This window comes from Acomys russatus, chromosome 10, assembly GCF_903995435.1.
Source record: "Acomys russatus chromosome 10, mAcoRus1.1, whole genome shotgun sequence".
NCBI lineage: Eukaryota > Metazoa > Chordata > Mammalia > Rodentia > Muridae > Acomys > Acomys russatus.
In genome coordinates, this window is record NC_067146.1 from 46,009,458 (window position 1) to 46,024,877 (window position 15,420).

At 35.2% G+C, this 15,420-nt stretch overlaps 1 protein-coding gene across 1 annotated transcript in view; it reads left to right on the forward strand.

The window, feature by feature from the left end:
- LOC127194141 (protocadherin Fat 4-like) overlaps positions 1-15,420 on the forward strand; it is a 79,205-nt gene that overhangs the window by 27,108 nt on the left and 36,677 nt on the right. Inside the window, exons 9-13 of the mRNA XM_051151486.1 lie at positions 2,196-2,287; positions 4,870-4,982; positions 5,677-5,822; positions 7,230-7,410; positions 9,913-10,069. Coding sequence (XP_051007443.1) covers positions 2,196-2,287; positions 4,870-4,982; positions 5,677-5,822; positions 7,230-7,410; positions 9,913-10,069 — 689 coding nt within the window. The remainder of the gene's footprint in view (positions 1-2,195; positions 2,288-4,869; positions 4,983-5,676; positions 5,823-7,229; positions 7,411-9,912; positions 10,070-15,420) is intronic.

Below are 15,420 nucleotides of genomic sequence, written 5' to 3' on the forward strand. Positions count from 1 at the left end.
AGTACTGGTATGCAAGCATGAAGCCTTGGGTTATTTCCCCAGAATATACACAGAAGTTGGGTGTGAAGGTGCCCATCAGTAAGCCCTTTACTGGGAAGATAAAATGCATTCCCAGGGGCGCACTCATCAGGGAGTACAGCTGAAAGTGAGAGCTCCCGCTAGGAAAGTTGTCTCAAGAAATAAAGTAAAGCATCAATATACAACATTCTATAGCAATGATTTAAAAATAACCTTGTGAGTAATAACTAAGGCATTAAGTTGAGGATTAGATTCAATAATCTACTTTTTGTCCTATCATCCCTATATATTTCTATATTCCCCCTTCTTTCTTTTCAACCCCTAACTCCAAACCTAAGAAAGAAAAATAAAGGAAAAGAGACACATCCCTGAGTCCAACCTCATTTTCTTTCTTAATAAGACCAATAGTAACTTATAGCCAACTCCTAATGAAAATAAACATCTATTGCCTAAGAAAGTAACCAAAAACCTACCCAACTTTGCTTAAGGGAAATGGGTCATCATTTTCGTAAGGTTCCTTCTGGCTGAAGGGATGAATAATACCTTTGTAGGGGCCCAAATAAAATTGGGGAAATGGTTAAATAAGCTAGGAATAGCATTTGTGGTCCAGTTTCTAAATATTGAGAAATTCCAGGCTTAATTTTGATACATTGGTATAGAATTCAAATTTGTTTATTCTTCACACACATTATATATATATATTACTCTCTATATATAATATATTACACATACTATATATTATATTTTATATATTAATATTTTTAATAAATAATATAATAATATATTTAATATATTAATTTATAGTGCATATATATTATATGATATCTATATATTACTCTAAATATGAGGTATTGTACCCATACAACTCAAATACAATACAAGTGCTATTGCAGGCTGTTTAGAATAAGTAGGTTAACAACTAACAAGTTAGTTGTTAGTTGATAAAATCATGATCATGTCAATTACTAGTCTATTTATATTACAAGAATATATATCCTAGGTTGACCAGATAGATATTAATCTATAGGCAGATAAGGTAAAATAGATAAGATCTTAAAAAACCTAAGAGATCTATAGAATATGCCACTTATAGATATTTTTATTATTTTAACAATTCATTGACAATAAGATATGTTAACTCCTAGCAACACCCAGCCTACCTCAAAGTAGATGATGAGCGTCAAAGAACCTCCTTATGGAGATGGCTTCAAATGTGGCAAACCAGCCACTGGACAAAATGTCCTCTTTTTGGCCACAAACAGAATTCTGCCTAAAATTGTCACATTTAGACTCAGGCAGAGTCAACGTTCAAGCTCTGCAAAGACAGGTTAAGCAAATCCTCAATAGTTTCTGCCTCACAAATATGTCTGTCAGATATAATGGTCCAGAAAGCTGAAGATGATGCTCCAACATTATAGAGAGTTTTGGATGACTATCCAGGCAGAAAATTGTCTCTGTCATCTTCTCATTTGGGAAGCTGTTAACCAGTATACTCCTGGTGTACTCAGGTAATTAATTTTATTCCTTCTCAAGTCTCTGATGGGGTATAAGACCAGGTAGTTTAGTTTTACAATCAAGCTTAGTTGTTTAGAGGTAAGATGTTTTTAGGCCTAGATAGATGTTTTAAGTTGATAGAGATGAGATATGATAGACATTGATTTACATTCAGAATTTTAGACTCACCTAGATAGGAAAGATGTTTTCTTCAAGGCTGCCACATATAAATAGCCAAAACATTATGAATTAACCTTTATATAATTCCTGATAATTTTGTGGTTCTTCTTGCTATATGTAGTTTATTATGTGTGTGTGTGTGTGTGTGTGTGTGTGTGTAATAATATAAATGTATATGTTAAAAAATAAAAAATAAGGTAAAGCAATGATTGAATAAGACACCAACATCAATCTCTTGTCCTCACATGTGCCTGTGTGGGCAACTGTACCGGTAAACATACATACGCCCTCCACCCCCAAGATGTAAATAAAGTTAAAGTGAAAGATCAACATTGATGTTCATCTGAACAAACATTTGTAGTGTTTTCTAGAGCAAGTATCCTTAAAGAAATTACTCAATAGAGATTTTTATTGCCTGATGACTTAGGGCAGCCATGTGAAGCAAGAAGGGGTGGGAGGCATGTGTCATTTAATTACTGTTAATAACTTGCATGGTTGTGTAGGTGTTTCAGTTTCTGTTGCTGAAAATATCCCCTCATCTGCTTTTATATATGCAATCCTTTCAAGAGATCCAGATCTGGGACAAGAAGTTGAAGTGAGTTTATAATTATCATTTGTTTCCCCCAATATTTAAAAAGTGGAGCACGTGGCTTAAGTTTTAATGAGCAATTTTTTCCCCTCAGATTTTAGTTAAGCTAGTTGGTGTGTCATATGATGCTTACTAAAATGAGAGAAGGAATTAAGATTTTTAATATAATAGCAAAATAAAAATGATAAGACAGAAAATGGAAGTCATAGGCCTAAAATGCTTTGAAAACACAGTAAGTAAAGTCTCCCATTGCTACAAATTATCTGACAATGATTATACACTCTAGAATGATCTCTTCTGTTTATTTTCATTCACTCATATTTTATTTATTAGATTCTGAATTTAGATAAATGATATTTTCAATCTTCATATTATTTTGGTTTCAGCAATAATTTTTAAATAATCAAGAATAAGTAAGTAATAGATTATGAAATAGCTACAGTTTAATGGGAGAAAGAAGAAATTTATTACTGTGTTTTCTTCAAATTTTATGGTTTAATATGGCCCATAATCTTATTTCTAAGAAACAAATTTAGTTTTTTGATAATGTAATAAATCATATCAATACACTGGAATATCCTTTCCTAATTTTAATTTTTTAGTCAATTTCTTGATAGAGTGGGCAAGAAGTTTTTGTTTGCTCTTGTTTATAACAATAGACTTATAAATAAACTTGGGAATATGGCTAATGCTAAAGTTTGAGATTTAGCTCTCAGGAGACTTCAGCCTTTGTAGACTGACAAAACCACACAGGAAAATATAATTCCTTCTTAATGGTCACAAAGGTCCCATTTGTGAGAGGGTATTGTGGAGGTGGAGAGGAGAATGTAAGAACATAAGCTCGTGCACTGGAGGCTGTGAGGGATACCCACTTATGGGGGTGTGTATAGCTCATATGTAGGTTTAAACATGTATATTTTCTCTAAGTGAAATCATTATAATGTTTGCGTTACAAGTCACTGAGGTTTCAAAAATAACATTTTTAGGCAATCGAAATCATCATAAAAACCGAAGAAATAAGAGATTTTTTTTCATAAAAATGTTTAGAGTTCTAATCTAAAATAAGACAACTTTGGCTGTTCAGAAATAACCAAGTAAAGTAAGTCAATATGTCGATGAGCATGGCTGTCCAATGTATTCCTGAGTATTAATCATCTCATCTCCCAGGTTTTGTTTTTTCTTTGAATCAAAAGTGGGATGTATTTTTTCATCTTTTTACAGCTTAGCGTTTTAATAATTTTTTATATCCTACACTATTTATCTAAGTCTGGGCCTCATTATCCAACTATAAGTCTGGATAATAATGACGGAGAATACTATGTCATTGATCATTAAAAAAACTATTTGTTTAAAGTATTATTTTAATTTATTTTTAATGCCTAAAATCAACACTGGGATGAGATTGAGTGCTTTCTTCCAAATAGTTTGTGTGTGTGCCTCTTTGGCTACACCTCTTCAATGTACAAGAGTGTCAATGTAACACTAGGAAGTAAACTAATTGTGAAACGAATGGCAGCTATTTACCAGGATGCCCTGGTTCTTAAGTACAAAACAAACTATGGAGAAAGTACATCTGAGAACGTGAAGGAATGTTTGCATTGTTTTTGAAGTCTGGGTATAAAAGCACGTTCAGATTTTATTTATGGGTACTGTCTTCACACAGTGAAGCTGAAGGTAGCTTTTGCCAAATAATCACATCAAAAATGTCAGTTCAAAATTCATGCTTTTACAATAATATATCAGCCATATTTTTGGGTTTTGTTCCAGTTTTTAATATTAAATTCTTCAACCAATGCCACTGTTTACTTTGCTTTGGATTCACATAGTGGCGTCATTTCTAAATCCACAGAACCTCTTTTGGATTATGAAACAGATCCTAAGGTGAGAACAACCAGTACTTTAAAATAACTAATGCCTTTATGTTACCCCTTTAATCAAAATCTTTTAAATGTGCTTAAATTGAAATAAAAAGCTATCCAGTTAATCCAGATCTATAGAAATTCATTTAAACACATATTGAGTAGCGCATCTTATGATCTTGGGATGAGAGTTGTACTGTTCTATAGAATGGACAAAGAGATAAAGAAGGCCAATACTGAGAAAGTAAAAGTGACAGAAGAATGGGAAAGGTGCAGATGCCAGGAAAGTGAGAGTGACGAATGCATCTTGAGGGCCTTAAGGGTGGGACCAGAAAAACAGCACAGAAAGAGAAGGGAAACACAAACTTCATTAAAGCAGCCAGCCAGCACCCATCCTAGGATTGGGAGTTTGGTGGGGCTCTGGGTCAGACTTCTATAGGAATTCTGGTGTTTCTTTTTTCAGGACTCTCCCTTTCTGCAGTCCTTGGTTCTGCACAAACTGATATCTATGGTAATTGGAACTTAGCATTTATTGCAGTAATACATATATAAAATAGGAGATAATCCTATTAATGAATGTTAAGGAATTAAGAATGATAAAAGTTTTTTCCAGTATATTTTTCATTTCATTTAAAAATATTTATTTTAATGTAAAAGAAGATTGTATGTACTAAGCACTCAAAATAAAAAAAAAGAAAAAGACCTAAAACATTCTGTCTTTGTTCTTAGGTTTTCCAGTTAGTAATTGCTGTGAGAAATAGGGACAGCTTGTCTCTGGAGTCATGTGTTGGCACCATCACTATAAACATCCAAAATGTTAATGATGAGAGTCCTGTTCTGATGTAAGCAATGCTTAATCTAAATATTTAAATGGCTCAATTTAACCATTAGAACTTTTTTTTTTTATAGCAGGATAAGTATCAGCATGTTACCATTATTTTCATTGCATAATTCCTTGTAATATTCAAAATGATTTAGAAAACAAACTTCTACAGGCTTTGGAGCATTGTTCCTTGCTTTTCTCACGAGCACTAAATACAATAAATTGCATGTATACTTTTCTCTTGAAGTACAGAAAATGATCATTTTTTGATGGAATATAAGCTTCTTATTTTTTGCTATTCATCATTAATAAGAAAAGTGTTATGAAAATAAAGTGATATGTTCATATTGTTAGATCAATGTATACTTAAGAGAACTGGGACAAAAATAGTTCGTGACATGGATATGTGCCCAATAATCTACAAAATGAAAAGTCATTGCTGAAATGTTTGTAGTATTTTCTTGTCTGGTATAATTAATAATCAGCTTAAAGACTAAAGAAATAGAATTGATAGTATATTGTTTAGATTCATTTTTAAATATACCAACAATGACTAAGATGTATATATAGAAATTTATAAATTACTTTAATTCAAAGACTATAAATTGTCACAAAGGACGTACAGCATGAAATTTCAAATGTTTGCTATGTGACATAGATGGGAAGTGACATTTGTTTACACTGAGTGACAAAACTTCTGGTTTGTCCTATAGATACAGATCAGATGCACCTATAACTATTAACGAAAATCTGCCTGTTGGAACCAAGTTGGCCAAGTTCACAGCAACAGATAGAGATATAGAGGATTCAGTACATTATGAATTTATAGGAACACAGAAAGAGTTTGCTATAAATGAAGGTATAATAATTTTTATGGTTAATCTTTTCAGAAAGCCTACTACAAAGTATTTTTATTCATTAAGCTAAGCTCTCAAGCCACGATGTTAGAATGAAATGCTATTTAAAATATGTGGGCGAGCACTTAACATATATTTTATGAGGGAAATGGTAATCCTTCCTTCCTTGTTAGAAGTGTGGAAGTGTTCTCAGTGTTGGTCTGCTCTGGCAGACTTTTCAACAATTCAAATGTGTAAGGTTGCACTGGAAACTTGTTTTATGAGCTTTCTCTGAGAAACCAATTTTCCCATGGAAACCAGAATATTAGTTATCATAAACTGAATATTCATTTTATGTCATAAATTCTTGTAAGGACATTACATATGTAAAAGCCAGTTTGAATTTTTACTGGACCAATCCCCATCTGAACTATAGTCTACGGGAGGAGTTTTTGTTCCCTTCTCCCACCACCATGGAGGGGATCAGAGATGGAGCCTTGTAATGCTAAGCAAGTGGAGTGCTACAACTCTTTGCTACTCAGATCCTCAGCCTATAATGAATGGGATGAAATTCCATGACATAGATACAATTGGATTCAGCCTGTTTGACCATGACACTCGTAACTTTGGGTCCACATCTCACATGCTCAGAGAGAAAGGGGTTCTGTGCTTTTAACAACTTAGGAATGAATTTAGAATACAGAAGAAATAAATATTTCTCCCTCTCTTAGGGGAGAACATACTCTTTCACACGTAAGTAGAGTAAGATTAAACAAACATACACTGTCCATCACGTAAATACAAAGATTTCCACTTAAGGAATCTGGCACTCACAAGCACTTCACATCTACTTCCCTTTCTGCAACTTTTTATAATCATAAGCAAACAAATAAATCTTTAACCACATTTTTATTCAGAAAAATAATGACTCCGCAGAGGAGAGCAGACATGAGGGAGAGGGAGCTGATAAAGAAGTGACCCTGCTGAAGATTTACCAGCATAATGAGCTTGCGCGCTCTGAAAGTGTAGATGCAATCCAAATAGTTAGGAAGTCCTCCCCACCTACAATGTCTTCTTTTACTTCCTGTTGTTTTCTGATGGATGCCATCCGAACAGCTCCCTCTTCTAGAACCCCTATTTTTCTACCTGCCTGTCCTGCGTTCACTATTTCACATCCAGCCGAAGCTTCATTGTGTTTCCCACTGCGGTTGCTATGACTTTCCCATGAGGGCACCCTATGTGACACAGGAAGCTCTGTCTTCTGTCACACGTTCAACCTCCATTTCTCATATGTGTACAATTGTCATTTGTTTGTGACTTCCTTGGGTCAGCAGCTGACCTTTATTTTTATCACTAGGGCTTCTCTAATCATGTCATGATTTTAATGCACATATTCTTTGTCTTGTGGATGGTATCTGCCTGCCATTTAGATTTTGGAGAAGTCACTGTTGCTTATCCGTTGGACTATGAAGATGACACAATCCCAAAATCTTGGGTCTTATATGTTAGAGCTTATGACAATGAGCGAACACATTCAACCACTGGGACACTTACAGTGATTCTAGAGGATATAAATGACAACCATCCCCGGTGCTCACAGGATATTTATGTGTAAGTAATGTCAGCAATTGTTGTGTCTTCAGACATTCGGAGAAACCATAACATGAATGCATGAGTGGGCATCACATATCCTCGAATCAAGGCAGGATCCTTTCATCCTTGTCTTCATTCTCACACATGAACAGCCTCTTCTTTCAACTGCCTGACACAAGTCGACTTGCTCTATTTGTTGTCACCAAAGATAAAAATCAATGCTGAATTGCTCCAAATTCTGGAATGTCTAGAAAGTCACCATAATGGCAGATAAGGAGTTTTCCATCTGTACACAGAAAACCTAAGGGAAAGTTAGAAATGTGTACTATTAGCATCCAAATATCAAGTAGAGGAAAATAACGCCAGCTACTTACAATGGAGAGCAAATAGTATTGTAGTCTAAACCATGAGCTCTCCCGATTGCTGGAAATTTTCAATTTGGTAGCACAAACAATGTTTTAACACCTAGGGTACTCTTCCTTGAATAACTTTTTGCTCACTTAGCAGAACACCTTCTGTATATATAGTGCAGGCATGTCTGGATTACTTAAGAATAATAGGACACAGGACAAGTCTCCACATAAAACTAACACCGCTGCTCTGTTGAGTTTTTGAAACCAACCTCTATGATCTGACAGATAGGAATAATTGATTGTTGCTGGAGGCCTGGGAGAGTGGCAGGACGGAAGCAGAGGTTCTGAGATGCTAATGTGGAGTGGGGCGATTACAGATAACCATAGTGCTCTGTATTTTTCCACAACTTAAAGAATGCAATTTAAATGTCATCACCTTAAATATATGGTAAATGTTTAACAAGGCAGATGAATTCAGACCAATAAAAGAACAACTTTCTAGAACATTCTTAATCTTAGCAAAACAGACAATTTATCTTTCATTTCATTATTTTTCATGCTAAAATGATTGTTTTACCTTTCTTTAATTTAGAGATTATAGTTAAAACATTTCTCCCTTCCACTTCCTCCTTCCTAACCCTCCAACTCAACTTGCTCTTTTCAAAATTAATGGCTTCGTTTTCAGTGTTATTACATGCATCAGTATATATACACATATATTCCTAATTACAATCTACTCAGTCTATTTAAGGTTACTTGCTTCTATATTTGTCAGGGCTGACACTTGGTATTGGGTAACTAGTAGGTGGACTATTTCTTGGGGAATATTATTTCTCCCATTCACAGCATTTCTTAGTTGACTGTATGTTTTTGTGTATGGCTGAGGTCTTAAGGCATATTAAGAGCTTTGGCATATGGACTGGTGTCATCTTAATTCAGATCATGTCTGAGCTTCATGCAGAAGTGTAATGTAAAGTTAAGTTGTACACATTCCCTCCAAACTGATGGGAAACACCATTGTAGTTGCTTGCAATAGCCAAACAAATGACTGCTGAGTTACTGTCAACAATATATCTTCAACCCAATCAGCATTTCTTTGCATTGATGGAAAGTATAGTAAAAATCTACTGACTCTCCTGTGGTCCATGACTCAGGGATGTGTCTGACATCTTGTTACATTCTACTTCTAACCACAAGTAGTGAAAGGAGATGCACATGTAGATGCCCTTCCACATTCTAAGCATCTACTAGGAACTTTTGTAGTTGAACCTATCAATATCCATACCATTTGCCAGTAGACCTATCACAAGCCATTTGCAACGGTTATAGGGAAACTGAGATCTATGTGAATATGTGATTATTTTTGGTATGAAATTTATGTCAGTTGAATAGTTATACTAGCTATCACCCTTAGTGGGTTTAGAATCACCTTGGAAACAGGTACTGAGCATATTTGACAATGAGTTTTTATAATAGTTCAATAAATGTGACTATATATATTTCCTTCATCCTTAAAAAAAAAAAAGTAAAAATTGGGTTTCTGGACTGAAAAGGAAAAAGAAAATGTGCTGGGCCTCAAAAATCTCTGAGACTCACCACAAATAAGATATGACTACATGCCTCACATTCCTGTTTTCATGCCTGCCATGTCATAACTTATGCCAAAATGCATCCTTCCTCATTAGTGATTCTTAGTATTTTGTCTTAGTAAACAGGAAAATATTTAATATATAATCACTTCTCTCAGTTCACTGATAACTAAATGTAAATAGTCAGCAGTTCTTAGATTCTTTATTTTTAAGGTGGGGAGAATGGTATTGTACCAGTTTTAAGAAAAAGCATGTCCATTTCATAAGATCACAGAGAACTTTATCATCTGCAAATATAAAAGTATCAACCTGAGGAGGGACAAACTGTCATTTGTTTGGTAATATTTATTACATCTTAAATGTGCTGTTCAGGGATCTAGCATAAGAGTAACACCATTTCCCTTAGCTTTATCACAACTGCTATATCGTGTATTATGCAATTTTTCATGGGTACTGGGAAATACTTATGGTCAAAGGGGCTATTTAAATTATAAGCACATTTCAAGTCATCTATTATATTAAACTAAAATCATCTGACTAAACCAAGTTCAATATGTAACTTTTTCTACTCATTGCAGAATTGAACTTCCTGAGAACATCCCAGTTGATACCCCTCTAATCTCCCTAACTTGTACAGATCAGGATGGAACTACTCCAAATAACAATATAACTTACCACTTGATTGAAGACACTTTTTCAAACAGAACCTTTACTCTTACAAACAGTGAACTGAAAGTGAGTACTGTAAAGTCACTCCTGTCTGTGGCCTGAGCTATTAAAAATACACTTATTTTTATTATTATAAAATTGTTAATGAACTGCAGTAGTTCAAACAGCTGATGGCAGAACTTCTTCCTGGATTTTCAACTGAACCTTAAATTGCTGAAAGCCTGGCTTGCTTCAGGATGAATGATGGAATGCAATTTTGATCTAGACAACTGAACTATGAAGGTTATGAATTTCTTAGAATAGTTTTGGGATAAAACTCTGTGTATTCAATTGGAATGTGTTGAAATATGTTTGGTAAATATGCTAATTTTGAACTAAGTAGAACAAACATGCATACTTTACTACTGCATCCTGTAGTGTGCATCAGCTCAAAAACTTTTGACTAATTTAATGTGTGTGTATGTGTGTGTGTGTGTGTGTGTGTGTGTGTGTGTGTGTGTGTATGTAGATAGGTAGGCAGATAGATACTCAGATAGACAAACAGATAGATAAAAATAGATTGATATTCATTTCAAGTATATTTTGAAGTCTAAGTTAGGCTAAATGTAGATACATTCATACATTTTGAATGTAGTTTATGCAAAGTGAGATTAAGCATTGTGTTCAATGTGGAAATTAAATGCAGCACATCTAAATAACTGTTTACAAACAACCCAATATTCTGTGCATGAGCAGGATGGAAGTAAGATGTACATTTATATTTTATTTTGGTATGGATTCCATTGCACTGAACTTCTATCCAAGATACAGTTCATACAAACCCTTCATATGCTTGCCACCTCATGTTGTGTGAAAGAAATGCAGAAAATCACATCCATGATCTTAAAAATGGATGTCTTCAGTTTTGAAATTTATACTGTTCATCTTGTTAGAAAACTTCTTAGTTTTTAATTGTCTCCACTACTCAGGTGCTTTTGTATAGCTTAGTAGTTTTTGTATACATTTCTCATACGAATCCAACCCTGATATTTCTTCTGCCTTGTGTCTGCGTCATAGGTTTGTCCTTGAGTTCTCTCAATATTTTGTCTCTGATCCTCTGTCGACCAATTAAACATTTCAATGGTCCCTAGTTAGAAAATAAAAGAAAAAAGTTCAACACCAAATGAATGTCTGGAATATGTATAGTGCTGATTGGGATTCTACTAATTATTGACTTAATGCATGAGGGATAGCCAGGTGAAACTGGCTGGTTGCAGTGGATAGCAAGAAATGACTTCTAAAAGTCACAATGAGACAAATTCGTCACTGCAAAGGTTGTTGGGATTGAAATATGAAAAGAGATCTTTGTAATCTAAGTGTATCTATAATCTGATAATGGTGGAAAAATACTAATATGCCTGAAGTAGTAAATATAAAAATAGTGGAAGTTTTTATAATTCTTTGAATTATTTATATTTAAGGAGTTCTAACACAGAGTGTGAAGTATCTGAACAACCAGCAAAATTATTGATTTGTAACAATTCTAATTTTTACTAATTCTCTGAAAACAGTCACGATTTATAGAATCAAATCCATTCAACCATATATAAGATGCTAAACTCACTGATACATAACACAATTTACTTTTTCTTTTTCTTCCATTTGCTAAAGGATTGTAATAAAAAGATGTTATTTTACTCAAAGGGTAATTAGGTGTGAAAGGTTATTATTATGCCTAAATTCTTATCTTTCTCCAAGGCAGGGAAGAGAAGCCACTTAAATAAAATGACACAATTTTAGCATTTAACGAATTTAATATTTATTATAGAAATATTGAAAGAATAATATTTACGGCTTTTCGACAATATCAACTATTTAACTACAACAAGATCATAATTTACATACAAAGTTTTTAATACAAAACTATAATTCATTAACTCTTTGACAACCCAAAACGAGTGCATGTTACAGAAAGATGGGGACAAGTTTTATGTTCTTCAAAGCTCAGATTGAGAGCATGCACTAAAAGTTTATGTTAAAACAATGAATAAGGTTTTAATAGGAGCCAGAGGCATGGAGGACACCAGAAGAAAGCCCACAGAATCAGTTTATCAGGGCTCATAGAGGCACACAGATACTGAAGTGGAAATCAAGGAGCCTGTGAGGTGCTGACCTAAGCCTTCTGCATACAATCTGTGGTTGTTTACGTCAGAGTTTTTGTTGGACTCCTAGTAGTGGTGGTAGGATTGTCACTCACTCTTTTGTCTGCTCATGGGACCCCTTTTCTACTACTATGTTGCCTTTTCCAGCCTTCAGATGAGGGCTGTACCTAGTTTTTGCAGCATCTTGCTATGTAGTGTTCAGTAGATATCACTATTCTTTTCTAAAGGGAAATGTAGAAAGAATGGATCTGGGGGAGAGGAGAGGTGGGAGTGCTGGGAGAAGAGGATGGAGGAGAGGCCATGGTCAGCATGTATTGTGTGAAAAGAGAATACAGAAAAAGAAGAGAATTTAATACAATATTTTTTGATCAAATTAGTTCCCTTCTTCTAACTCTTTCAAAAGTGCCCCCACCTTCCTGTTCAGCCAATTTCATGGTCTTTCTCATTCTTGGAAAAACAAAACAAACAAACAAACAAACAAATAAAAACCCCTAAAAACAAAAAAACCAAAAAACCAAAGCAAAGGCCAGGCGGTAGTGGCACACTTCTTTAATCCCAGCATTTTTGAGGCAGAGGCACGTGGATCTCTGTGAGTTCTAGGCCAGCTTGGTCTACAAAGTGAGTACAGGACAGTAAGGCTACACAGAGAAACCCTGTCTCAAAAAACCAAAAAAAGAAAAAAAATCAAAACAAAACAAATAAAAGCAATAACAAAAAAGCATATTAAACAACGAACTGATAAAACTAAAAAACATGAAACAAACCTAAGAAAAAAAACCTCCAAACAACAACAACATCATCACCAAAACCAAACTCAGCCCAACTAAAACTAAAACTAAAAATTTATGTATTCACCTTCAAATTTCATTTTTCTTGGTAGGTTGATAATATTACATAGTATAAATGTACCAGATTTTTCTTATCTATCCACCAGTCTTTGGACATGTAGACTGTTTCCAAGTTCTGAGAATTATAAAAAGAACATCAACAAACATGATGACCAAGTGTCTCTATTAGTATGTACAATCCTTTAACATATACCCAAGAATGATATAGCAGGATCTTGCAGCTGATCAATTTACAGTTTTTGAAGCACCTCCATACTGATTTTCATAGTTATGTATGAGTGTGCACTCCCACCAAAAATGACTGTTATGTTTTGCTTGCATCTTTCTCAGCATGAGCTATCATTTGTTTTATTATTTTTGGCCATTCTGACTGAGGAAGGATAAAATCTCAAAGCAGTTATAATTTGTATATTTATTATGGATAAAAATGCTGAACATTTAAAAATATATCTCAGTAATTTGTATTTCAAAATCTTTTGAAAACTCTGTTTATTTCAATACTTCATTTTTAATTGAATTGCTTTTTAATGTTCAGTTTTTATTTTTTATTAATTGATTTATTTAACCACTTTACAGCCCAATTGTAGCTCTCTCCCTCCTCTTCTTCCAATTCTACCTTCACACCCCTTCCCCTCACTTTCTCCTCTTCTTTTCCTCAGATGTATGACCCATTCTGGTGCAGCAAGTTGCAACAGGACTAAATGTATCCTCTCCCACTGAGGCCGTACAAGGCAGCCAGGCTAGGGGAAAGGGATCCAAAGGCAGGCAACAGAGTCAGATACAATATCTACTCCAATTGTTAGGAGACCCACATAAAGAACAATATGTTCGTCTGCTACCTTATGTGTAGGGTACTTAGGCTTAGCCAGTTCATGCTCTTTGGTTGGTGGTTCAGTCTCTGTAAGCACCCATGGGCCTAGGTCAGTTGACTCTGTTAATCTTCTTGTGTTGTTCTTGATCCTTCTGACTCTCTCAATCAACACTTCTACCCAATCTTTCACAAGGCTCCTCAGCGCCATCTATTGTTTGGTTGTGGGTCTCTACATTTGTTTCCATAACTGCTGGATGAAGCCTCTCAGAAGATAGTTATGCTAGGCTCCTCTCTGCAAGCATAGCAGGGTATTATTAATAGCGTCAGTTGTGGCTCCTTCCCATGGGATGGGTCTCATTGGGCCAGTCATTGTTGGCCATTCCCTCAATTCCTGCTCCACCTTAATTCCTAAACTTCTTGTAAGCAGGGCAGATTTTGTGTCAAGGTTTTATGGGTTGGTTAGTATCCCCTTTTCTCCTCTGGTAGTCCCACCTCGCTACAGGAGATGGCTACTTCAGGGTGCATATCCCCATCTGCAAGGAGTTCTGCCTAAGTTCACTCCCACAGACTCCCAAGAGCTTCCCCAACCCAAGAGATGGCCCTCACTGACTTTCATTCTTTCTCCCAGTCCTCCTTTTCCCACACTCTCCCCACGCCCACTCCCTGTTCCCATCCCCACCTCTCCTCTCATCAAGTTCCCTCCCTCCATCTACTTCTGACATGTATTTTATTTATTCTCCTAAGTGATATTCAAGCATTCTTCCTCAGGCTCTTCTTGTTAGTTAGCTTCTTTAGATCTGTAGATTTTAGAGTGGTCATCCTCCACTCTATGGCTAATATCCACTTATAAGTAAGTACGTACCATGCATGTCTCTCTAGGTCTGGGTTACCTCCCTCGGGAAGATATTTTCTAATTCCATCCACTTGCCTGCAAGTTGCATGATGTCTTTGTTTTTAATTGCTGAATTTTATAATATACACGTGCCACATTTTGTTTATCCATTCTTTGGTTGAGGGACATCTAGGTTGTTCGCAGTTTCTGGCTGTTAAATAAGGCTGCTATGAACATAGTTGACCAAGTGTGCTTGTGGTATGGTAGAGCAACCATTGGGTATATGCCCAGGAGAGGTATGGCTAGGCCTTGATGTAGAACTGTTCCAATCTTTCTTGGAAACAGCCAGACTGGTTACCACAGTGCTTATACAAGATTGTGCATCCACCGGTAATGGATAGAATCTCAGAGTTGTTTTCATTTGCATTTTCCTGATGACTAAGGGCATTGAATATTTAGTTAGGTGCTTCTGTGCCATTTTCAGTTCCTGAGTTGAGAATTCTCTGAATAACTGTGTGCTACATTTTAAAATTGGGTTATTTGGTTTGTTGGTGCTTCCTTTCTTTAGTTCTTTACATATTTTGGATATTAGCTTTCTATAGGATCTAAGGTTGGTGAAGACCTTTTCTTATTTTGTAGGCTGCTGGTTTTTGGTCCTATTGATGGCACTCTTTGCCTTGTAGAAGTTTTTCAATTTCATGAAGTTTTACTTATTGATTATTGTTCTTAATGTCTGAATTTTTGGTGTTCTGTTCAGGAAGTTGTCTCCTGTACCAATTAGTTCT